Here is a 24,450-nt window from a genome sequence, read left to right on the forward strand (position 1 = left end):
AGGTTTCATAACAAGAGTGAAACCTAAAATTCCAAAATATATTTTAGCTGTATCTTGAGTAAACAAGATTTTTACATAAGGTTGAACTATGTTCTCAGGTCGATGTCAACAATTTTATTTATTTTTTGTAGCCAAAACTTGAAGTATCTGTCTCAAAGAAACTGAAAAGAAAAAAAAATGTTTTGAGAAAATATTTACTGAAGAGAGTTTGAAAAGTCTCTACAATGGTGATCTCACGAGTTTGAGGTTCTTTTTTCGCAGCCTATTCATATTTATATGAACGGAATGAAGGGACTGTTGTAAAGGACTGGAAGGGTCGAAAATATTTGAAATGGAGATCACAGTCAGCATTTTTGTGAAGTCATGATTGTTAAGTTTATAAAGACAAACCTTCCTATTCTAATAGGAAAATTACATCAATAAATTATATTGTATATCACCTAACTTGTTATTCAGTTCTAAAGCTGATTGTAATAATAAACAGCCAAGATTAGGATCCACATAGCACGCTATTGTTAAATTGACTTGGCTTGGAAAGTTCCATAACAGAACAAAAGACTGAAAAACACTTCATACTGCCCCTTTTCTGTGAAAATAAGTTACAAAGCATCGTCTCCACCCATAAGTTGAGGTAAAATGATCACTATAGCTTTGAGCTGGACAGATTGCCATCATATGAAACCAGATTCAACCCTCAGGAGAGAGACTGCAAAAAAAACAGTAATGTGTGAATGAACAAAACCTACAGGAAGTTTACTAAAGCATCTGGCGGATATAATCGATTTCAGTCCAAGGCACTGAATATAGTTCAAATCCTTGTAAGAAAACACTTTTCGCAGCAAGACACTTGCTCATGTTCACATCAACTGATGTGATCATTACAATTTCATTAAAAAAATCTTCAAGAAAACATTTATGGAAAGAGCACATATCATACAGTACATTTCAGAATGGTAATGATAAACATACATTTATATTTCCAAACAACATAAAAACTAAAAAAAAAAAAACAATGAAAAATCCTCAAGTAAAGAAAACAAAAAAAATGTTGCCATACCAGATGCTTATCTCTAATAGCTATCATTTTGTTGTAATTAGATCATGTCACTAGTGTAAAAATACTGTACGGCCAAAGTCTGTAAAATAACTATTTTTTTCTTCTTCTTCAAAATAGCACACAGGCACAATACTGGCAGAAATATCAAATAAACATGAATACTGTATGTTTATACATTTGTCAAAGGAATAAAATGTGTTACGACAAAAATAATTGGCAAGTGGCACATTACACAAAAAGCTAGACTTCAAACACTGGAGCAGTGGTGAAACATCACGTTGACCGTTTTCAAACAGGATTGATCACAGTGATACACACAGTTCCTCTTGAGTATCAACAACCCTAAAGAAAGAACTGTGAGAACAGAGCAGCAGCATTCACAAATTCCATATCTGACACAAGATATGAGATAAAAGCCATTTGATACATTCCTCTTACGCCTCCCCTTATCTAACAAAGGACTAAACCTACAATTTACGCAATTCCGAATCCACGGGCTCCCCCTTTAAAATTGTGTATTTTCAGGAAAAACATTTAAAAAATATAGAGAATCCTCTTAAATCAACTGCAGGCTGTGTGACCAGCATCATGTTTTCTATGGTTTGTTATTAGTAGACAATTTTCCAGTGTGTTGGTTGCTCACATTCATTCTCATCGTCACCACAGAATCGGTTATAGGTGGTTTTAGGATCGAAACCTAGGATTTCTCTTTCCTCATGTATTCTGAAAGAGAAGGTTGAAACTGATGTCCCAATGAAGTACCTGGCAAGAAAGGCAACAGATGTGAGTGGGTGATGCATTATTGTTTTACAAAAGAAATGTTGATAGGTTGTTGGTTGGTTGTCATATTAAACAAAGAGCATTTTTTCCAGTAAAGCAAGTGCTTGAGTTGATTGAAAGGATTGTCGTGCAAGCCATTACGTCATGGTCATGCTTTTTGCTTTTAATAGAAAGAATCTTTCAGAGTCACACCCAGTTCAATGACACAGCAAATAATCAAATTAGCAAGGATCCTTCTTCCTCAATAAACTTAAAATTAAGTTGATTTTAAAATAGTAACTTGCAATAGTTTGTCAAGAGAAAAAAAGTGTAAAACAAAACATTTTGTAATTATTTTATACTCCGTTCCCGACACCAAGTTTAATTTGAAACAAAATTGAAGGATTGTCTCTAATACTGACACTCTGTGAAGAAAGAGATAAAGGAAAAGTAGCGCTAAAGACCAAAAGAAAAAAACTTAACTGGCTTGAAAAGCAACTAAAACTAGTCTAGTCTGACTAAAACTGGAGTAGATGATTCATTATTGATAAAGCAGGTTTTGTACACGTACAACATAAAAAAATGCGATATCATTCTATAATCTCTTTGTTTTGTGATAGAAAAAGCACAGCAGAGGGCGTGGTGGTTCAATACCTTGCGTGGGCACAGATCCACTGGTCTATGATGGCTACCCCTCCATCTTTCAGGAGCTCAAGGTCATCCCAGGTGGGCTCGTAGCGAACCATCTCAGGAAGCATCCTTTTCAGTTTGGAAAGTTCTGGGGGAAAAAAGACCTGATGTCATATCAATATATATCTTATGTCTCTTATGCTCACCAGGCTGCATGAATTTTAATATGAAATATATTTATTCACTTATAGGAATAGTTCACCCAAAATTTCATAATTTACCCACCCTTGTGTTGTTCCAAACCTGTTTGAGTTTATTTCTTCTGCTGAACATTAAAAAATATATTTTAAAGAATTTTGGTAACCAGATTACTTCCACCCATTAACTTCCAAAGTATTTTTCCTACTATAGAAGTCAATGGCTACCGTCAACTCTGGTTACCAACATTCTTTAAAATATCTTCTTTAATGTTCAACAGAAAAAGAAAAAAAAAACTCATACAGGTTTGGAACAGCTTGAGGGTGAGGAAGTGATGACATTTTCATTTTGTGGTGAACTCTTCCTCTAAGGTGTCCAAAGAGAAGATTTTAAGTGAATGAATATAATAAAAACCTCAAAACCTAAAAACCACCTATCAAATAGCTAATATAATTGTAATATAATAGCACACAAATCATCGAAGGTAGGGTAGGACATTTTTTCATAAACCCTTTTTTTTATTCTGGTTGAAAAACTCTTCACATTCTGATAACAATCAATAATAGAAGTGGTCTAAGTAAAAAAAAAAATATATATATCGTCTGTGGAAGTCTCGGGGACAAAAAATGTCATTCAGTCTACGTATGTATTTCCATACCGCCGTACATCCTACTCATGTAGACATCACATGCATCAGTGTGTTCCGTAAGGATATACAGAGTTGTGGATAGACAGGCACCGTAAACAAACAGCAGCTGCCTTTTACAGTTCCTCCTGAACCAAAACAACAAGCTTATGCTGCGCTCACACCGTGTCATAAACATAATTATGAGATAATGACGTTGACGTTCTACCTGGAGCTTTCATCGTCAGACTTGGATTTATGCAATTCTACGTCAACACTATCCACACTGAAATGAATCTGCAGCAGTTAAGAAAGGAAGCTCTGAAGGGAGGGTGAGATCTCAGGCTTTCAAAGCTAGCTTGATATTGCTAGCCACTCTGAAATTGCCTACTCTACCTTTAACTACTTTTATGCCTCTTTTTTGTCCTTTTTGAAGCTTGACAGACATGCATGAATATGCTATACAATCTTATACTGTGCTGAACAAAAAAACAAAACAAAAATCAGCACAAGGTAAAAATTCCAAACGCCACAATATTGTGTATGTTGCTGATTGGCAGGAAGTATAACCTCGATCTCGATTCAGTTTTGTAAAAAAGTAAACATGTCTGAATGAAAGCTTAAATCCGCCATACGATAGATAGATAGATAGATAGATAGATAGATAGATAGATAGATAGATAGATAGATAGATAGATAGATAGATAGATAGATAGATAGATAGATAGATAGATAGATAGATAGATAGATAGATAGATAGATAGATAGATAGATAGATAGATAGATAGATAGATAGATAGATAGATAGATAGATAGATAGATAGATAGATAGATAGATAGATAGATAGATAGATAGATAGATAGATAGATAGATAGATAGATAGATAGATAGATAGATAGATAGATAGATAGATAGATAGATAGATAGATAGATAGATAGATAGATAGATAGATAGATAGATAGATAGATAGATAGATAGATAGATAGATAGATAGATAGATAGATAGATAGATAGATAGATAGATAGATAGATACTTTATTCATCCCCAGCAGGGGAAATTCAAATTATTGATGTTTTACTCTTCATTTTTTTAGTTTGTACCTTCTTCGTCGGCATCAGTGGCAACAAAGACTTGCTGAAGCTTGTGCTTCTTCATGAGGCTATGGATCTTCTTTACTGCACCTTTAAGGCTAGGCACATCTTCTCTGTGACCCCAGATGAAGTCCTTCCTACGTAAGTGCACTCCAAGGTAAGGGCCTCCCTTAGCACTGCCCAACCGGTTCTAGGTCCAAGAGTGTATCAAAGTTCATGAAACAAATATGACTGCTGTCACAATGAAATGAGTGTGGGTGTAAAGCACATTGCAAACATTTCAGAACACATTGTCGCAACATGTGAGCTCAAATCCTTTATCTTGTTGCATAAATACCAGTTTGACTCTATCTATCATGCAGAGAGCAGTGACACCAGCACTTGTTTGAACAATGTGAAGGGAGCGTTAATATAAAGTAAAACATACTTTTGTCCGGGTCCAGTCCTCGTTGTATGGTGTCTGGTCCTGTTTATCTGTGGAGTTGAGAAACTTGGCCCTAAACTCGTCTCCTATGATACGCAAGTGTTTGGCAAACACCATACTTCGCCGTGTCTGTTATAATCAAATGTTTGGTTCAATAAAATGCTAAATTATTTCTAAAACATAAAAATATTTGTTGATGGACTTACATCCCAGTAGTCCTTCCCAGCATAGTGATCATGAAGGACAGTCTCAGCTCTGTCCAGCATTACTGACCTGTGGATCAAATGTACAACAAACAAATGTACAACACTCCCATTTGCATTTAAAATCTATTTTATTGCAAACTTATTTACAAAGTGACTTACACGGCTGTAATGTTGTTTTGTAGGGCAGAGGCCAAGATAGAGGCATGTCCTTGAGCAGATAAGCAGGTGACATTCAATGCTCTGGTCTCCTCATAGCCCCAAAACCAACCTCTGGAGAAAGACAAACTATATTAAAGGGATGAAAATTTTATGTTTATCTGCTTACCCCAAGGGCATCCAAGCATCTTGGATGCCCTAGGGGTAAGCAGATAAACATAAAATTTTCATAAATAAACATCACATTTAAATTTTTGGGTGAACTCTCTCTTTAAATGAAAGAAACAGTTTGAAAAAAACTTCTAGCATCATTTACTTTGTTTCACTCCTTTGAAAATGAAACTTCTAGTATCATTTACTTTGTTTCACTCCTTTGCATTTCTTTCTTCTACGGAACACAAAAGAAAGGTCCAGTGTTGTATTGTTTGGACTTTTATTGTATGGAAAAAAGAGTTATAGATATAGCCTTTTTGGCTGTGGCGACCCCTGAAGGGAACAGCCGAAAGAAAAAGAAGTTCCTCACACAAAACATTATCATGGTTTCCACAACAATATTAAGTTATTAATAGTGTTGAAGAAATATTTTTTGAGCACCAACTCAACATGTGAGATTGATTTCTGAAGGATCACTGAAGATTAACTGATGTTAAAAATTCTGCTTTACCATAACAGAAATAAATTACACTTTACAATATATATCAATAGAGAATCAATATTTAAAATTCTATTCATATTTTAACAATATTACTGTTTTTTCCCCCGACCCCAAACCTTTGGATGGTACAGTATGATAGCTAAACAGATATGGGGTCACATTTACAAACAGTGTGCGCCAGTGCAAACCTTTTGCAGTTAAAAAACTACTGTCAGGATTTACTAAAGACGCGTAATGAAAAAAATAGTGCTGAAAAAAAGTTGCTGACCTTATTGCATATACAAACCCGATTCCAAAAAAGTTGGGACACTGTACAAATTGTGAATAAAAACTGAATGCCATGATGTGGGAGTTTCAAATTTCAATATTTTATTCAGAACACAATATAGATGACATATCAAAAGTTTACATGTTCAAATGTATAATTTTAAAATAAGTTCATTTTCATGGCATCAACACATATAAGAAAAGTTGGTACAAGGCCCTTTTTACCACTGTGTGGCATCCCCTCTTCTTTTTATAACAGTCTGCTTATGTCTGGGGACTGAGGAGACAAGTTGCTCAAGTTTAGGAATAGGAATATTGTCCCATTCTTTTCTAATACAGGCTTCTAGTTGCTCAACTGTCTTAGGTCTTCTTTGTCGCATTTTCCTCTTTATGATGCACCAAATGTTTTCTATGGGTGAAAGATCTAGACTGATGGTTGCGCATTTCAGTAGCCGGATCTTTCTTCTACGCAGCCATGATGTTGTAATCGATGCAGTATGTGGTCTGGCATTGTCATGAAGGAAAATGCAAGGTCTTCCCTGAAAGAGGCGACGTCTGGATGGGAGCATATATTGTTCTAGAACTTGGATATACCTTTCAGCATTGATGGTGCCTTTCCACATGTGCAAGCTGCCCATACCACACACATTCATGTAACCCCATACCATCAGAGATGCAGGCTTCTGAACTGAGCGCTGATAACAACTTGGTTGGTCCTTGTTCTCTTTAGTTCGGATGACATGTTTTCCCAGTTTTCCAAAAAGAACTTAAATTTTTGATTTCTCTGACCACAGAACAGTTTTTTTCACTTTGCCACAGTCCATTTTAAATGAGCCTTGGCCCAGAGAAAACACCTGCACTTCTGGATCATGTTTAGATATGGTTTCTTTTTTGGCCTATAGAGTTTTAGCCGGCAACGGCAAATGGCACGGTGAATTGTTCTGGAAGTATTCCTGAGCCCTTGTTGTGATTTCCATTACAGTAGCATTCCTGTATGTAATGCAATGCCGTCTAAGGGCCCGAGGATGACGAGCATCCAGAATGGTTTTCCAGCCTTGACCCTTACGAGATTGTTCCAGATTCTCTGAATCTTTTCTGAATCTTATATTATGCACCATAGAGGATGATAACTTCAAACTCCTTGCAATTTTTCTCTGAGAAACTCCTTTCTGATATTTCCCCACTAGTTTCCGCTGCAGTATTGGTGAAATTGATGATCCTCTGCCCATCTTGACCTCTGAGAGACACTTCCACTCTGAGAGGCTCTTTTTCAGGGGTGGTAAGTAATCAAGTAAAAATACTTTGATACTTTACTTAAAGGGGGGGTGAAACACTCAGTTTCAGTCAGTGTCATGTCAATCTTGAGTACCTATAGAGTAGCATTGCATCCTGCATATCTCCGAAAAGGCTTTATTTTTTTAATAATTATATAAGAAAGATGCGCTGTTCCGAGTCTTTCCGAAAAAAGCCGAGCGGGTGGGGGCGTATCGTGTGAGCGGAGCTAAATAATGACGTGTGCGCCGCCGTGTTGAGTGCGTCGTAAAGCTGTGTCATCCCTAACAGCGGGAAAAACTTTATTCAAAATAAAAATATGGCTTTTAATCAGATACAGCCATACATCTATGATCCGGAATCAGACCCAGAGGCTGCAGTTGAACAGGAGCAGCAGCAAAAACGACTAGAGCTGGACGTCTCTATGTGGTACAAGTTATACACTAACTATATAATATGCTTAGCGACTTGTGTTATTTACATATTTATACTTGAATTATATCGTCGTATTTTTGTCTTTGAAGGTGTACATGTGGGAAGTGCAGTTGTGCACGTGTGTGTGTGTGTGTGTGTGTGTGTTTACGCGTGGTTTGTGTAGACATGGTTTTGCTTACAAGTTAGTGTTTACATAGAAAGACATGGAATAGTAGCGCATTTGAATGAAGAAGCGTGCTTATTTAGTTCAACATATTTCCCCACTCTTTGTGTATTGTTGAGTGCTTTTACAATACACAAACATAAAGTTACACATATAGTGGCCAGCTAAACAAATGTACACGCACTACACATCGCATGCTCCATCGATCAATTAACTATACGTGATCATGTTTGGGCTACTTGATGAGCATAGGCAAAAACACAGACATCTGAAGCAGTCTCACTCACCGCCTGCGGTTCTAACGTTGGGACCTTTATCGTTGGGATTGCTCCATCCTTCAGCATTAGGCGATTGGAAAATCCGGCGTCGAGCTGGGCCTTGTTTATGAAACAGTCGGCACCGAAATGCAGTGAACAGATATAAACATTCGCGCAACTCAGTTGCTGATCCGGAAAAGCAAATTCCATCCACTGTTGCCTTAACGCGGGGTTTTTGGGGAATCTGTGCAGGACTGTCTTGGTCTGGCAACCAAAAACGCACTTTTTTGGTGACATTGGTAATTGTGCACATCACCTGTGCAGCGCAGCCTACGAGCCAGCGCTTTGATGGGCGTAGCCTGTTACTTTCGCTCTCTCCCTCTCTCTCTCTCACGCGCTTCCGGTAGAATTGTCCGTAAGGCCCATACAAGGAAATTCCGCCCCCATTAACGTCAAAGGGGACGCATGATCACAAAAAACTTGCCGAAACTTATGACTAACCGGAAGTAGTATTTTTGACAAAGGAATACTCCCATCAAACGTCCACCTTAACTTTTGAAACTTTGTCTATGTTTAGTATGGGATTCCAAGTCTTTAACAGTGTAAAAAGATCAGTATGCATGAAACAGCATTTCACCCCCCCTTTAAGTATTTTTTTCAGGGATCTGTACTTTACATGAGTATATTTTATTTGCATCTACTTTTACTCTTACTCCACTACAATATAAAAGGCAAAGTTTACTTTTTACTCCAATACATTTCCTCATGCCCGCTCCAAGTATTAAGTATTTATTACACTTGATTTCCAAACCGGTCTGGTCGGTCATGGATGATCTAGTCGGGTAGCCTATAGACTTGACAAGGCTGACAAGTCAGGTTTGCCACACTTACGTTAGCTCAGTGTTTCCCCAACTTTTATATTTTGCGGCACACTATTTACTATGAAAACATCAGTAACATTTTACAATACAGGTGCACTATTATAATTCATGCCTAACTAATGCACAGATAATCATGAGTTAATGTATTACTAATGAAGAACTAAACCATTTATTAATGATTACTGCATCAGCAACTAATGAACATTCTCTATGATTAATAGATTAAGTAATATATGAATTGCTATTAATTAAATATGACATCATTAATTCCCTAATAACATATTACATTAACTAATAATGTAAATTCATGTAGGCTATTCAAAGCCATGCATTCCGACTCTCAGTTCTCTGTTTAATTCATCCTTAATCATAGCAATTGGCAAAATTATAGTATGACTTTACTTGTTGAGGCACATGACTATTAACTAATTGTTACGTAATATGTCATTGTGGTTATGGCTTTTGAATTAATTTTGAATTAGTTAATAATATCTTGCTCCTCATCTGTTTTATGGAGCTAATGTTATGGAACAGGTCTATTTTAAGTTTAACCCCTATACTGCGTTAAGTGCTTCATTGTCTCTTATTAATTGCAAATCTAACAAATTCTTAATTGCAGTATCTAATCTTATCATTTGTTCAATTAAAGCATTGCATATCAGTCCCAAAAGATTTTATCTGCTTAATTAGTGATATTTACAGTTAATTTGAATATTTACTTTTTACTTTCGGTACTTGAGTACGTTTTAAATCTGATACTTTTGTAATTTTACTCAAGTGATGTTTGAATGGAGGACTTTCTACTTTTACTGGAGTATTTTTTTATTTAGGTATATATACTTTCACTCGAGTATAACTTTTGAGTACTTTTACCACCTCTGCTCTTTTTATACCCAATCATGTTGCCAATTGATCTAATAAATTGCAACTTGGTTCTCCAGCTGTCCCTTATATGTACATTTAACTTTTCCAGCCTCTTATTGTAACCTGTCCCAACTTTTTTGGAATGTGTAGCTCTCATGAAATCCAAAATGAGCTAATATTTGGCTTGAAATTTCAAAATGTCTCACTTTTCAACATTTGATATGTTATCTATATTCTATTGTGAATATATAAGTTTATGAGATTTGTAAATGATTGCATTCCTTTTTTATTCACAATTTGTACAGTGTCCCAACTTTTTTGTAGTTGCATATTTACCGGCAATTTGATTTGGCCCTTCAACTCAGGCTGGAAACGTGTACATTAATTTATACTGCTTTTGACACATTTTTTTGCGGGAACCAATCACAGACTGGCTTATCCACCTTGCGCGCTATTGGCGAGTTTAACACATTGATGGATAGAAAAGGATGGATCCATGTCTGTTTATCACGCCTCTTGTGGTCTGATTGGTTGAAGGACTATCCAATTGCATACAGAGTCATTTGAATTATCTGGTGTGCGTTTCCCGCACAATGACGTAACTCACTGCTTAATTACCACAGTATGATGCATTGTTGAAGAAATAAACTAGCTAGTAAGACTGTTTCCCAAAAACGTATTGTCACAAATCGGTCATTCAACCACGTTGGTTAATGATGTCAAGCAGGTGGTGGAGTAATAGCTGCTTTTAATTAATTATTTTGAGATTGAATTCATGCTAGATTTTTTGCTATAAATTATGGACATCGAGGACTAATTCTTATTTTTCTCAGTTATTTTGCTTTATTTCCAGATTCAAATAGGCTCGTTTTTACGTACTAAAGCACGTTCGCACATGTGCACTCTTTGAAAAAGGCTTAAAAGTCAAACTTAAAAGACATAAAAGACATTTGTATGTATTTCAAATAAAAGATATAGATTGTAGTAAATGTCAGCTTGCTTATATTGTTTCAGATAACAATTTATTAAGTCCACATGTCATGCAAACAAAAAACTATGCTTCTATGACATGACTGGGAGACTAAAAATGGCCTTTCAAAAAAAACTAAAAAAAGAGAATAATAATAATAAATAATAATAAAGATCATTTTAAACCTGTACAAATGCCTTTTTTATTATAATTAATACAGTTTTATACGTTAATAACATATTATATATTAAACAAATATTAATGTATGCCTTAAAAAGTTGCATAAACATTCCTCACAGCCTTCTTTTATGTCAAGAACACCTAAATTGGAAGAACCGCTGAATTTAAAACAGTACCTGTAATAGCCCTGTTTGTCTTTTGAGTACATCAGTTTTTCAATGCACGGTCGTTCATCCACCTTCTCCTCCCATTTCCCATCTGTCCAGCCCTCTGCATAGCTCTGCAGTACAAGGATCTGGTCAATAAAGGGACCCCCAGACTCTGAGACCAATAATAAAGAGAGGATGGGAATTATAATTAAGTCTCAGCTTTTATTCTTTAGAAATGCAATGTTCCTACTTATATTTAAATACAATATGACTAACTCAATAGTTACGAAAGGCTGAATCACCATATGGAATTACAAATGTTTGTAACCCTCACGCTGTGTTGGAAACTATATAACACCCCACTCAAAAATGACAGTCCTTTTAAGAATTGCTTGTAAATCACTCACTATATTATCACCAAATATTGGATTCAGTCTTTTTGTCAACTTGTTTTCATATCAGTTAAAACATTTGTATTTATTTTGGGAAATAAATTTGGGATTGATAGCCCTCATTGGTCTGAGGAGGGAGGGATTCCAGACGGTTATCTTACCGTCAAATATTAACCCAAAACTTACTTTTTATTTAATAATATTTAATCGCTGTGAATGTGTGTTTGTTTGATGCTAATTATATAATAAAAAGAAAGAGTGAAAAAGAAACAATGGTTTGTGCTTGCATAGATAACATTGCTATAAATGTTTATTTTTATGTTTAATCATTTTGCTTCCACATTGCTTAAAAGGTAAGATATATCATAAATGTTTTTGTTTTGTTTTTTATCATAAAAATACATTATAGGATAGAAAAAATCCTGTTGCAAAAATAAAATAAAAAAAATCTGGATGCAGATCAACGATGTGTGAGATGATAATTTACACAGACACACACAAAAAAAACTTTCTGCATTTTTACATATACATATATATATACAGTCCCTGACAAAAGTCTTGTCGCTTATGTACAAATTGACCTAAAGTGCCGCTGAAATATATTTCTAATCAAGATTTTATTACAAGAAATGGCCCATTTTAATCCCACCAGCTTTTGTGATAATGTTTCAGTGAAAAACTAAACTTTCAAAAAGTATTCTAATATTCACAGCTTGGTAAAGCCCATTAAGTCAATTTTTGCAAAGACATAAGTGTTGTCGCCTTGTCATATGAGCTTCCCCTGTGACTAATAATGGATCAATTAGGTCTCAAGTGTGTATACAAAGAACCCCAGTACACTAGACCTTCACATCAACTGCAACTAGACCTCTGCAAACATGCCTAAGATTCACCCTGACACTAAAGTTTTGATTATCAAGAGGCTGAAGACCAGATCCACTGCTGATGTGGCAGACACCTTCAATGTGTCTCAGCGTCAAGTACAGAGGATTAAAAAAAGATTTGAAGAGACTGGAGACGTTTTTGACAAGCCCAGGTCAGGCAGACCCCGCAAGACAACTGCTCGAGAGGACCGTTTGTTGGCTCGAAAATCCAAGGCCAGCCCATTTTCCACTGCAGCAGAGCTCCACGAGAAGAACAGAACAGTTTGTCGGATTCTGTCTCGAAATGGCCTCCATGGTCGAATCAGTGCCCGGAAGCCAGCACTAAACAAAAGACAATTGAAAAACCGTGTGGCATTTGCCAAGGCCCACAGCCTGCTAAAAGGATGGACGCTGGAAAAGTGGCAGAAGGTGGATTTTTCAGATGAATCTTCTGTTGAATTACACCGCAGTCGCCGCAAATATGGCAGGAGACCTACTGGTGCCCGAATGGATCTGAGATTCACCCAGAAAACAGTGAAGTTTGGTGGCGGAAAAATCATGGTCTGGGGTTACATCCAGTATGGGGGTGTGCAAGAGATCTGCAGGGTGGAATGCAACATCAATAGTCTAAAATACCAAGAAATCTTAGCTACCTCTTATATTCTCAACCATAAAAGAGGCCAAATTCTGCAGCAGGGCGGTGCTCCATCGCATACTTCCATCTCCACATCAAAGTTCCTCAGGGAAGAAGATCAAGATGCTCCAGGATTGGCCAGCCCAGTCACCAGACATGAACATCATTGAGCATATGTGGGGTAGGATGAAAGAGGACGCATGGAAAACGAAACCAAAGAATATTGATGAACTCTGGGAGGCATGCAAGACTGCTTTCTTAGCTATTCCTGATGACTTCATCAATAAATTGTATGAATCCTTGCAAAACCGCATGGATGCAGTCCTTCAAGCTCAAGGAAGTCATACAAGATATTAAATTTGGATCTCAAAGCACCACAACTTAATTTGCTGACATATTTTTGTATTTGCAGTAAATTTGTTCAATTTCTGAATAGGCGACAAAACTTTTGTCTTGCCAAAATTTGACCTTTCCGTCTTGATTGAATGATAAATATTTTGTCTGTAAAAAAATTATTTATTTCAGTGCATTAAACATCATTTGGGAGGGTTTTAGCTTTTCATATGAGCTATTTCTAACACTAATGAATTAATTAAAAGTCAGGTTAATATCAGGTATTTCTAGAAAATAGATAAGCGACAAGACTTTTGTCAGGGACTGTATATATATATATATATATATATATATATATATATATATATATATATATATATATATATATATATATATATATATATATATATATATATATATAGAGAGAGAGAGAGAGAGAGAGAGAGAGAGAGAGAGAGAGAGAGAGAGAGTGCGTGGTAGCAAGATGGCAACCGCCAGCTCGTCTCTACTTTACACTTCAGAACGGCTTATCGGAATCCTATGGTTGACGTCACGGACACTACATCCATATTTTTTTACAGTCGCCATGAAGTGCATGGAGAAGCAGGTCCTACAGCATATTAACTCTGTGGTTCCAGAAACAGCAGACCCTCATCAGTTTGCCTACCACTTGAACAGGTCAGTGGATGATGTGGTGGCACTGGCACGTCACTATATTTTGCAGCACCTAGACACTCCCAATACATATGCACGAGTATTGTTTCTGGACAATAGCTTGGCTTTTAATACGATCCAGCCGACGAAGCTGACTGGCAAGCTGATAGAACCAACTACCACTTGTAACTGGATAACAGACTTCCTCACAGACAGGCCACAGGTGGTGAGGATGGGAAATAAGGTCTCAGCTGAGCTCACAGGTGCCCCACAGGTATGTTGTCTCAGCCCTATACTTTTTCATTATATACACACGACTGTGCTACCAACTTGGACAGTAACAATGTTGTCATTAAATATGCAGATGACACTACTATCCTTGGTCTCATCAAAGGTGGCAACGAATCATCATATAGGGACATGGTTCACAGGGTCACTGTCTATGGGGAGGACAATGATCTTGTTCTCAACATAGACAAAACAAAGGAACTATTTCTGGACTTTAGGAGGAGAGCCTCCCTGCTACAGCCTCTAACCGTCAAGGGGATTGAGGAGGAACAAACTGACAGCTATAAGTTCTTGGGACTTCACATCTCCGAGAATCTCAGCTGGGCTAAAAACACTGTTGCAACAGTGAAAAGAGCTCAGCAGAGGCTGCACTTCGTCAGGGTATTGAAGAAGTCCGGCCTTAAAAGTCAACCTCTAACACATAAAGGCCTTGTTGAAAGTATCCTCACCAGTGGTATCACAGTGTTGTATGGCAACACTACCCTGGCTGAGGGGAAATCACTGGAACGGGTCATTAAGACTGCTGAGAGGGTTATTAGCTCAAACCTGCCCTCCATGAACACTATATACACCCAGCTTTGCAAAAGAAAAGCACAGAGCTTCCTTAAGGCATACACCACCCAGCTTATGCTTTGTTTAAATGGGTGGACACTGGGTTGTGGTGTTTCATTGTTTAACCACAAGGTGGCAGTGTAATGCTTAAGTAGGGAAGTAGTGTGGGGAATCGAAGAGAAGAAGATGGTTCCAGGAAAAGTGTGTGTAAGATAACATAGCTGTGTCCCAAAGTGAAGGGTGCGCACTTTGAAGGCCATGCACTTCGAAGGCCAGACCAGGCCACGCCTTCAAAGTGCACGAAGTGCACGAAGCGGCACGAAGGGCGAACCGAGGGACAGGGTTGCCAGGTCTGAATAATAAAACCCCTCCAATTGTTATTCAAAAGTATCGGAATCACAGCCAGAATGGGCCAAAATATTCCAAAATGCGGGGCGCGGGCAGTAGAAATATTGCTTAAGTAAAGACAACTTAACCTGTGTGGACTATAGGCTACAAACACCCCAAAGCAACAGTAGCCTAAATGCAGCCTCATTCAGACTTGGCAACAATGAACCAAAGCGCCGTTAATGGCCTAGCAGGTTCTGACAACTGACAGCGGACGTTCGTGAGGAGATTTTAAAAAGAGAAATGGAGCATATACTACTACTTATATATATATATATATATATATATTATATATACTTTTTTGAACTTTCTATTGGGTTTTGAGATGCTTCAAAGCCTGCGACGATGGGCTGGACCATAAGCATGTAAATCTGTAGCCGGTTAAATATTGTCAAATTGCAAATATTAGTTAACAGTTTATTTCTTATGTTAAATGTAACTGTTACAATATATTTTAAACATTTAGCCTATATACGTCCAAGTTTTTTTTGTTTGTTTTTTAAGTAGGCCTACTTATTTTTATTCAACTCATCATCTCAGATGCATTTTTTATGGCATGCCATGCAGCCGTCGACCGATTCAGCCTCGCAAAGCTGCGGACAGTGGAAATATGCACTCATCCCAGAAGATGATGTCCCGCTCAGGCCTTACCTCTATTGTGCATTATTCCCCATCCCGGTCCAGCTCCAGCTTCTCCCGCTCAGCGCAATGAAAGTGTTGAAAAGTGTTTTCTTCTGGTTTGGCTGATAATAAAAATGTGTTGTTTCTAATGTTAAACTTAAGTTATTTTATTGGTCTATAAATAGGCTATAGTTGTAAAAAGCCTATGTAGGCTAATAGACCAATTTATTTTCATTTACACATTTTAAATTACATGACAAGAAAATATGTGTATAAACATAAATGTGTTTAATGTAGCTACAAATTATAACGTGCATTACAAAAATAAACAATAGCTAGGCTATAGAAAAACCACTTCTCTTTAATTTAGCCTACGTTTGAAGTTAACGAAAATGAACAATAGACAGCAGTTCGTTTAATTTACAAATAACTTGCATAAAAAATAATAAGCTAGCCAGTTAAATTGTTCTGTGTCGGCCACGCATTCAGCCTTTGGAGGATCGATGTTTCGTTGACCGTCGTCAGTGAACATTCATTCATTCATTCATAGCCTATATATATATATAAAAAACTTTATTTTAGCATCTAAGTCAGCAGTTTTCGTTTGTTTGTATTTTTTCTTATAATTCTGAGTGACAGATGTCACATTTGATTTAGCCTATTTTTCTGTGATATTTGTTTTAGTTACGGTGTTGACATAGGCTAGGCTGTAAGAAAAATAAATGATTGCACGGACAATTCCTATCCAGTGTCTCTCTTTCTGTAAGGGAAATTTAAAAGATAGATTCTGGAAACAAAATCTAAATTTAGCTTGATCAGTCGGGTTGGGAATAAAATAATTTATAGCGGGTGAGCACGGAGTGAATTTTGCACGAGCGGAATGGTGCGGTGCGGAATAGCGGGAGCAGGACGAAAATACAGCGCCGCGCAGATTATATTTTGAAGGCTATTTAAAGAAAGTGTATGGGGAAAAAAGAAACAGCGAAAAGGGTGATAATGGACTGATTCCTCTTCTTGGTTGAGAAATAAATAGCATTTAAAAATTGGGAAATTAAAGTTTATCTTGCTCAGGGCAGGGAACTGGGAACTGTGTGAATGCACTAACGTTGAACGTTTTATTTACTTCTAGCGCTTGCGCTGTTGTGTTCAATAGTACCCAGGCTACACTTGAGTTACCAACCGCGGCCGTCTTTAACTGGAATCTGATCGAGTGCCGCGGGAATGCGGACCAGTCAAATCCTGTAGTCACCAGTGTGCTATGAATTCTGGGATAGGGAAGGCTGCGAAGTTATGGGAAGGTCCCATCTGATGTACCCTTCCTTTGCCTGAGAACCGAAGGGCGCATTTTGAAGTCGCTCATGAAATGCAGCAGCCTTCGTCGCACCGCTGTGACGCAATCGCACTTCAAATGCGGCCTTCAGAGGTGCAGCTTTCACTTTGGGACAGCCTACGTAGTGCCGCTGTGACGTAATCGCACTTCAAATGCGGCCTTCAGAGGGTGCAGCCTTCACATTGGGACAGTCTTCGTAGTGCAGGTATGACGTAATCGCACTTCAAATGCGGCCTTCGAAGTGCGCGCACTTCACTTTGGGACACAGCTCATGTGTTAAGAAAATAAAGAACCTGAAGGAATACTAGTGGTGTGTTGAGTGCTGCAAAACACAACAAATTGGCGACGATGGTTTCCGTGCCTACGCCTGCACCTTTTCTGCCCTGCAATGGAGAGCCTGCAATACCTTTTGTTACTTGGCGGAAAATGTTTGAGAATTACTTGCTTGCTATTAATGCTACAGGAGGCTCGTGGCCTGATGCCAGAAAACGTGCTATCTTACTACACAGCTTGGGTACTGAAGGCCAGCGGCTGTTCTACACGTTGCCTAATACTGGGACTACTTTTGAACATGCAATGAAAGCGTTGGAGGATCATTTTACTCCGAAGGTGAATGTTGTGGTCGCTCGACACCGCTTTCGCCAGCGCTCTCAGCGTGCAGACGAGACTATTCCACAGTTCCTGTCTGCTCTGCGGGAATTAGCTGTATCGTGTGCTTATGCTGATATGGAGAGTGAAATGCTGCGAGATCAGCTGGTCGAACGATCATATGCCCCAGCAGTGCGAGACAGGCTCCTGCTGGAACCAACGCTGACATTGGACTCTGCTATTACTATTACGTGTCAAGTAGAACAAGCACTCTCGAATTCGGACATGCTCACTGCACAAGGTTCAGTTCATGCTGTGGCCTCTAAATCCTTCAGTCATAGGAAGAAACACGCGGCACATTCTGAGGGGGTAAAACCTGTGGCTGATACTACACGGAGAGCGAATCGCGTGTGTTACCGTTGCGGAGCTAAAACTTATCTGGCTAACGCTGCCGATTGCCCAGCCGCCCGGGCCAAATGCCGTACTTGTGGTAAGATTGGACATTTCTCTAAAGTTTGCCGTTCTTCCAAGGATGTTAGGGAAGTGGGCCATGACGTTGTCGTTCTTTTGACTGATGCTGTAAATACTCCTGCAGACAAACTTTTATGCAGTGTTAATGTCACAGCGCCAAATGGTGTTTCCGTGGAGACTAAATTAGTTGTGGACACAGGCTCTTCAGTGTCAATTCTGCCTGAGGCTTTGTACAAAAGACATTTTTTGGACTGTTCACTTACTGCTCCCAAAGTGAAACTGGTCACGTACTTGAAAGAAAGCATTCCAGTACTTGGATGTTTAAATGCAAATGTCTCTCTGAATGATAAGGTAACCCCTGCTTGTCTTTATATTGTGAAAGGGGGCTCTGCTTTGATGGGAATGGACTTAATTCGAGCCTTGAACTGTTCTTTCCACTTTGGTACTGTTACTGCACCTGACGAATTACACGCAGTTGTCGGTGAAACCGTTCCTTCTCCAGAGGCTTCTGTGGGCTGCGTGAAAGGTTTCATTCATAAGCCTACAGTCAAACCTGATGCTACCCCAATACGGCAAAAGCTTCGACGACTTCCGTACTCTGTCCGACAAGCTGTTTCTGCAGAACTGGACTCATTATTGCAAAGAGGCATTATTGAGAAAATCGATTCTTCCCCATGGATTTCGCCTATTGTTGTCACTACGAAGAAAGGAGGTAAAATACGGCTCTGTGTTGACCTGCGTGAGCCAAATAAAGCCCTGATCATTGACAGCCATCCTCTGCAGCATATAGATGAACTTTTGAGTGAACTTCGAGGCGCATCGGTGTTCACTACAATTGATTTGGCGGCTGCTTATCATCAGCTTACCTTACATGAGGAGTGCCGGGACATCACAGCTTTTATTACGCATGATGGCCTCTTCAGATACTGCCGAGTTCCATATGGCCTGGCTTCCGCCCCATCTGCATTTCAAAAGATGATGGAAACCGTCCTGAAAGGCATACAAGGAGTAAGGAACTACCTGGATGATATTATTGTGTATGGCGCTACTCAGGAAAGTCACGATGCAACGCTACGTTCAGTCATGCAGCGCTTGTCAGATGCAGGACTACAACTGAACTGGGAGAAGTGTACGTTCAGCCAGTTGTCCCTAAAATTCCTTGGCCATGTAGTTTCCAAACATGGAATTTTTCCAGATGAGGAGCACAAGTCTGCAATCATCGAGGCCCCTGCACCGCACGATATTGCTTCTTTACGCTCGTTCTTGGGACTGATTTCGTGGTACGGCAAATTCTTGCCTAATTTTGCTTCGGTTGCTGAGCCATTACGTGCGCTCCTGAGAGATGCGTCAGATACTAAGTTCGAATGGACTGTTTCCGCTGATCGCAGCTTCAAAAAGTTGAAAGAACTGCTTTCTGGAAGCCCTGTGCTTGCGTTGTTCGACCCTTCCCTTCCTACAATAGTTTCGACTGACGCCTCTGACTATGGTTTGGGTGGGGTTTTGACACAAATACACCCCGACAAGGTTGAGAGAACTGTAGCGTTCGCTTCTAGAACCCTGACAGCGGCCGAAAGGAAATATTCTACGGTCGAGAAGGAAGCATTAGCCTGTGTTTGGGCTGTAGAAAAGTGGCGGCCGTATTTATGGGGTCGACAATTTACCCTCAGAACTGATCATAGTGCACTCACCATACTATTGGCAACCAAAGGCATTGGCCGGGCTGGTATGCGGGTCGCCCGGTGGTCAGCACGCTTGCTTTGCTACACATATGATGTGATCTACCGACCTGGACGTCTTAATTGTGCTGCGGATTGCTTATCCAGACTGCCACTGCCGACAGAAAATGAAGGTGCTGTTGAACCAGAAATGGTTGCTTTTGTTACTGGATTGCCTACATTGTCTGTGGAGGATTTCGCAGTTGCTTCGGAATCCTGTCCAGAGTTAACCCGGCTGCGTTTACAAATTGGGCAGGGCTGGCCAAAAAAAGGCTGTGACCTGGATCCTGTTCTGGTGCCTTTCTTTCGCATCCGTGATGAACTGTGTGTTGATGGTGTACTGGTGAGGAGAGGCGAACATCGTGTTATCGTTCCGTCTACTTTGCGCTGTAAGCTGATAAATCTGGCACATGAGACACATCAAGGAATAGTCCGAACTAAACAGAAGCTGCGTGAACTATTCTGGTGGCCTCAAATGGATGCTCAAGTACAGTCTGCTGTTTCCTCCTGCTTGACATGCCAATTGAATGATAAATCAGCTAAAGCAGCCCCTGCTCCTCTTCAGCCTGTTAGTCTGCCTTCTGGACCATGGCAGAAAATAGGGATCGATATAGTGGGACCTTTTGATAGAGGACCTTCTGACTGCCGTTTTGCCATCTCTCTGGTGGATTACCACAGTAAGTGGCCTGAGGTGGCGTTTTCTCCAAATGTTACTGCCGAGGTAGTCACATCATTCCTCCAATCGGTTTGCAGTAGAGAGGGAAATCCACAGTGCATTGTAACTGACAATGGGCCTCAATTCCTCTCCAGTCTGTTTGCAGCTTTCTTAAAGGAGAGGGGAATACGTCACATCCGCAGTAGTGTGTACTATCCACAGGGCAATGGTGCTGTGGAGCGTTGGAACAGAGTTTTGAAAGAATGCATCCTCTCAGCAGAACAAATGAGGAAACCATGGAAACATTCAGTGACTGAGTTCTTGCAAAGCTACAGAGCTACTCCACACAGTACTACGGGCGTTTCCCCCTCTGAACTTCTTCACCACCGCAAAATGTGCACAAAGCTGAATATCTTCCCTGTTGGTCCCAAAAGCAACAAATGTGCTCAGGTAAAAGATACCGTGAGTGCCAAACAGCTCAAGAGCAAAAGGTATACTGATAAAAGGCGTGGTGCCAGGAACCACACTTTCAAACCAGGAGACCAGGTGAGAGTGAAACAATCGGTGCATGTGAAGAAGGGAGTTTCCAAGTTCTCACCACCCCTAAACATTGAGCAGCAAATAGGGAAGAGTACCTTCGTGCTAAGTGATAAGAAGAAATGGAATGTTTCCAAGCTAACTCGCTTTACGGGCCCTGTTACTACCCAGAATGAGAACTCGCTGGCACAAGGGACATTTAATCATAGGAGGAGTAGTAGAGAGTGTAGATCTCCAGTGTGGTTGAAGGAATATGAGTTGCAATGAGAAAATGTGTACATTCATGGAAAAATGTATCTCGCTTTGGTTATGTTGCGAGTTATGTGACAGTTAGAACAATAGTGCCTGGAAAAAAAAAAAGTTAAACTGTGTATTAGAAGTAATGCAATGGAAGTGCAGAAGTTAAGTTGCCGGGACACAGTAATGTTATTCCTTCCTTTGTTTAAAAGAAGAAAAAAAATTGTTCAGAATAGTAATCTGTAATATGCAGAATTCTTTTAAGTAAGAGGGGAATTGTGGTGTTTCATTGTTTAACCACAAGGTGGCAGTGTAATGCTTAAGTAGGGAAGTAGTGTGGGGAATCGAAGAGAAGAAGATGGTTCCAGGAAAAGTGTGTGTAAGATAACATGTGTTAAGAAAATAAAGAACCTGAAGGAATACTAGTGGTGTGTTGAGTGCTGCAAAACACAACATGGGTATAATCTGAGACATCGTAGGCCTGTCTAAATTAGGAAGGTTATTTATTTATACACCGGTTCTGTATCTTTTTTTGTATTCCTTTTAAAACTGTCAGGTCGCTCTATGCTCTATCTCATTATGCGTGTGTGTATGTGTATATATACATATGTATATGTGTGTACGTATATGTATATATGTGGGTTGTGGGTGGGTGTATGCATGTATATATATTTTATATTTAGAACTTTACTTTGAGAAACGCATATGAATTCCGATGTACCTGTACTGAAACGTACCTGTGCAAATGGCAATAAACTTTGAACTTCACTTTGGCGGTTATCTGAGAATAAGTTTAACATACCGTTGCAATGCGCGGTCGACTAATCAGAATTAAATATTCTGAAGATGAACATGATGAACATGCTCCTGAACACTATATTTTCAATGGATGTTAATTTTTTGACCAATGTAAGTTCAGATGAATGAGTCCTACAATCAGCAAGTTTCAAAAATAAATACAAAACATGTTCTAATCGAAAGAAATCAAGCTGACAAAAAGACTGAATCCAATATACACTATATTGCCAAGAGTATCGGGATACCCCTCCACTGAAAAAATAGTTATGTATATTATATTGCATTTCTGTCAATAGATCCTCATAAATTCTACACATTGCACCTTTAACAACAAAAAATTTCTTCATTTGTGTTCTGAAGACGAACAAAGGTCTTGAGGTCTGAACGAATGGTTGGAACGACATGAGGGTGAGTAATTAATGATAAAATTTTCATTTTTGGATGAACCAACCCATTAAGCATGCTTCTCCAACATTAAAGTTAAATTGTAGGCTAAATAATAATATGTATAACATTACTTACCAGCAAGAAATTCCTCATACTCTATGACTGGTATGTTAGCCTGCAGGCTGGTAACACTGAAGAATTCCCCCCAGGGGATGCGAACCTGATGTATATCTGGGCTCTGCCAGTGATACAGACGACCCCATGGAGGCAACACTAGCACCCAGTCGTTCTCTTTCCTCAATGTCTTCAGCAAAGAGGCCATGCGAATGTACACATCCCGGCGAAGATTAAATCCCTCAGGTGGATTCACATCATACAGGAGGTATCTGAGCATTACATAAAAACATGGTCACTCCTACAGTGCAGTATATTTCATTTTATGCATTAATGTGTTGGTTATAATGTTATATTCTATTTATAAGGATTTAATAATAATGTTTAATTAATCAAACTTTCAAAACTTTGTCTTACACATTTTTGCTCAAAATGTTGTGTAAAATGTACAGTGTTACTTTTTTTTCTCTCTCCAATTAAAATATTTCAAACAAGGAATGTTTTATTTTACAATTGTAATTATTTTTTCCAACTTCTATCTCACTGCAAATCAAATCAATACAAAACTAAATCCATTTATAAAATACCAGATTTCTCAGACTGCTATCACAAGTAAGTTAAAATAGTTTAAGGATTTTTGAGCGATTAAATTTGGTGTGAAATATTCCTAGTGATTTTTAAAAATGTTTTCAACATCAAAATGTTTCAAACAAAACATGCTTTTATTGTACAATTATATGTAAATTGTTTGTGTTTTTCCCTACTTCTATCTCATTGAAAATCAAATCAATAGCAACTAAATGCATTTATAAAATGCTTCAGTTTTAGAGAAACTTACTTTTAGGTTTCTCACATTCTTGTTTTTTAGTTTAAAAGTGTAAATTTGAATAATATATTTTAATAATAACGTAGTATAATGGTGACATCCAGTGCAATATTCAATATAATACATTTCTGGTTGGATGTAAATAAGGAGGTTATGTGGTTTTGGAGGTACACAAGACAAAAAGCAGACCCAAGTGCTTTATTCTGAAAGTCTCTTATAACTCCATAACCATACTTATTTATTTTAAAATGACGGAGTTCAAATGGTACTAGAACACATAAACAATGCAACACATGTGAAAGCAACACAGCTGCAGACATTAGAAATGTATACGAGTCCTACCGAACATCCCGTGATGCTGAAGCCACCGGAGACAGCATGGACTGCCCGGCACGAAATGCATCGTCCTCGGAGGATGAAGTTAATTTATAGGATAAAACGGTGAGGATTAATACCGAAATATATCGTAAAATATAATGGAAGAGGACAGGCACAGCTGCTCTCCTCTTGTTCGCCATGTCTCTCACAGCCACGTACTTCCGGCGTCGGTACAGTTGCCTAGCAACTCAGACTAGTGTTGGGCGCTTGGCAAAGACGCTTCATGAAGCTTGGAAACCTTTGCGAATCATTTGTTTCGAACCAGTGATTTGGAGCGTTTTCAATGAACGAGTCTTCGTTTCGAAATTCCAATGGTTCGCTGCTGGAGATCCATAATAATATGTATACAGATTTGTAGACATTTTTTAATAACAGTATGAAAAAAGTAAGTGTTTTAGTTAATAGTCTCTTAATCTATTAACTTAATTGTCTCTTAAGTTAATATCCT

At 38.7% G+C, this 24,450-nt stretch overlaps 1 protein-coding gene across 2 annotated transcripts; it reads right to left on the minus strand.

The window, feature by feature from the left end:
• Positions 1–728: 728 nt before the first annotated feature.
• On the minus strand, positions 729–24,187 carry pofut2 (protein O-fucosyltransferase 2). Of its 2 annotated transcripts, XM_067445099.1 has the most exons (10): positions 23,967–24,187; positions 22,820–23,070; positions 11,270–11,414; positions 5,153–5,263; positions 4,994–5,060; positions 4,791–4,916; positions 4,373–4,553; positions 2,471–2,594; positions 1,701–1,819; positions 729–1,399 (listed from the first exon to the last, which is right to left on the minus strand). In XM_067445099.1, exons 1-10 carry the CDS (start codon positions 24,140–24,142, stop codon positions 1,305–1,307), a joined length of 1,395 nt encoding a protein of 464 aa, XP_067301200.1. In that variant the 5' UTR covers positions 24,143–24,187; the 3' UTR covers positions 729–1,304. The 2 variants fall into 2 exon arrangements, with proteins under 2 accessions (XP_067301200.1, XP_067301202.1); XM_067445101.1 differs by having other exon boundaries at positions 729–1,819; positions 23,967–24,186.
• Between the last annotated feature and the right edge of the window lie 263 nt (positions 24,188–24,450).

The sequence above is a fragment of the Pseudorasbora parva genome, chromosome 5 (assembly GCF_024679245.1).
Source record: "Pseudorasbora parva isolate DD20220531a chromosome 5, ASM2467924v1, whole genome shotgun sequence".
NCBI classification, from domain to species: Eukaryota; Metazoa; Chordata; class Actinopteri; order Cypriniformes; family Gobionidae; genus Pseudorasbora; species Pseudorasbora parva.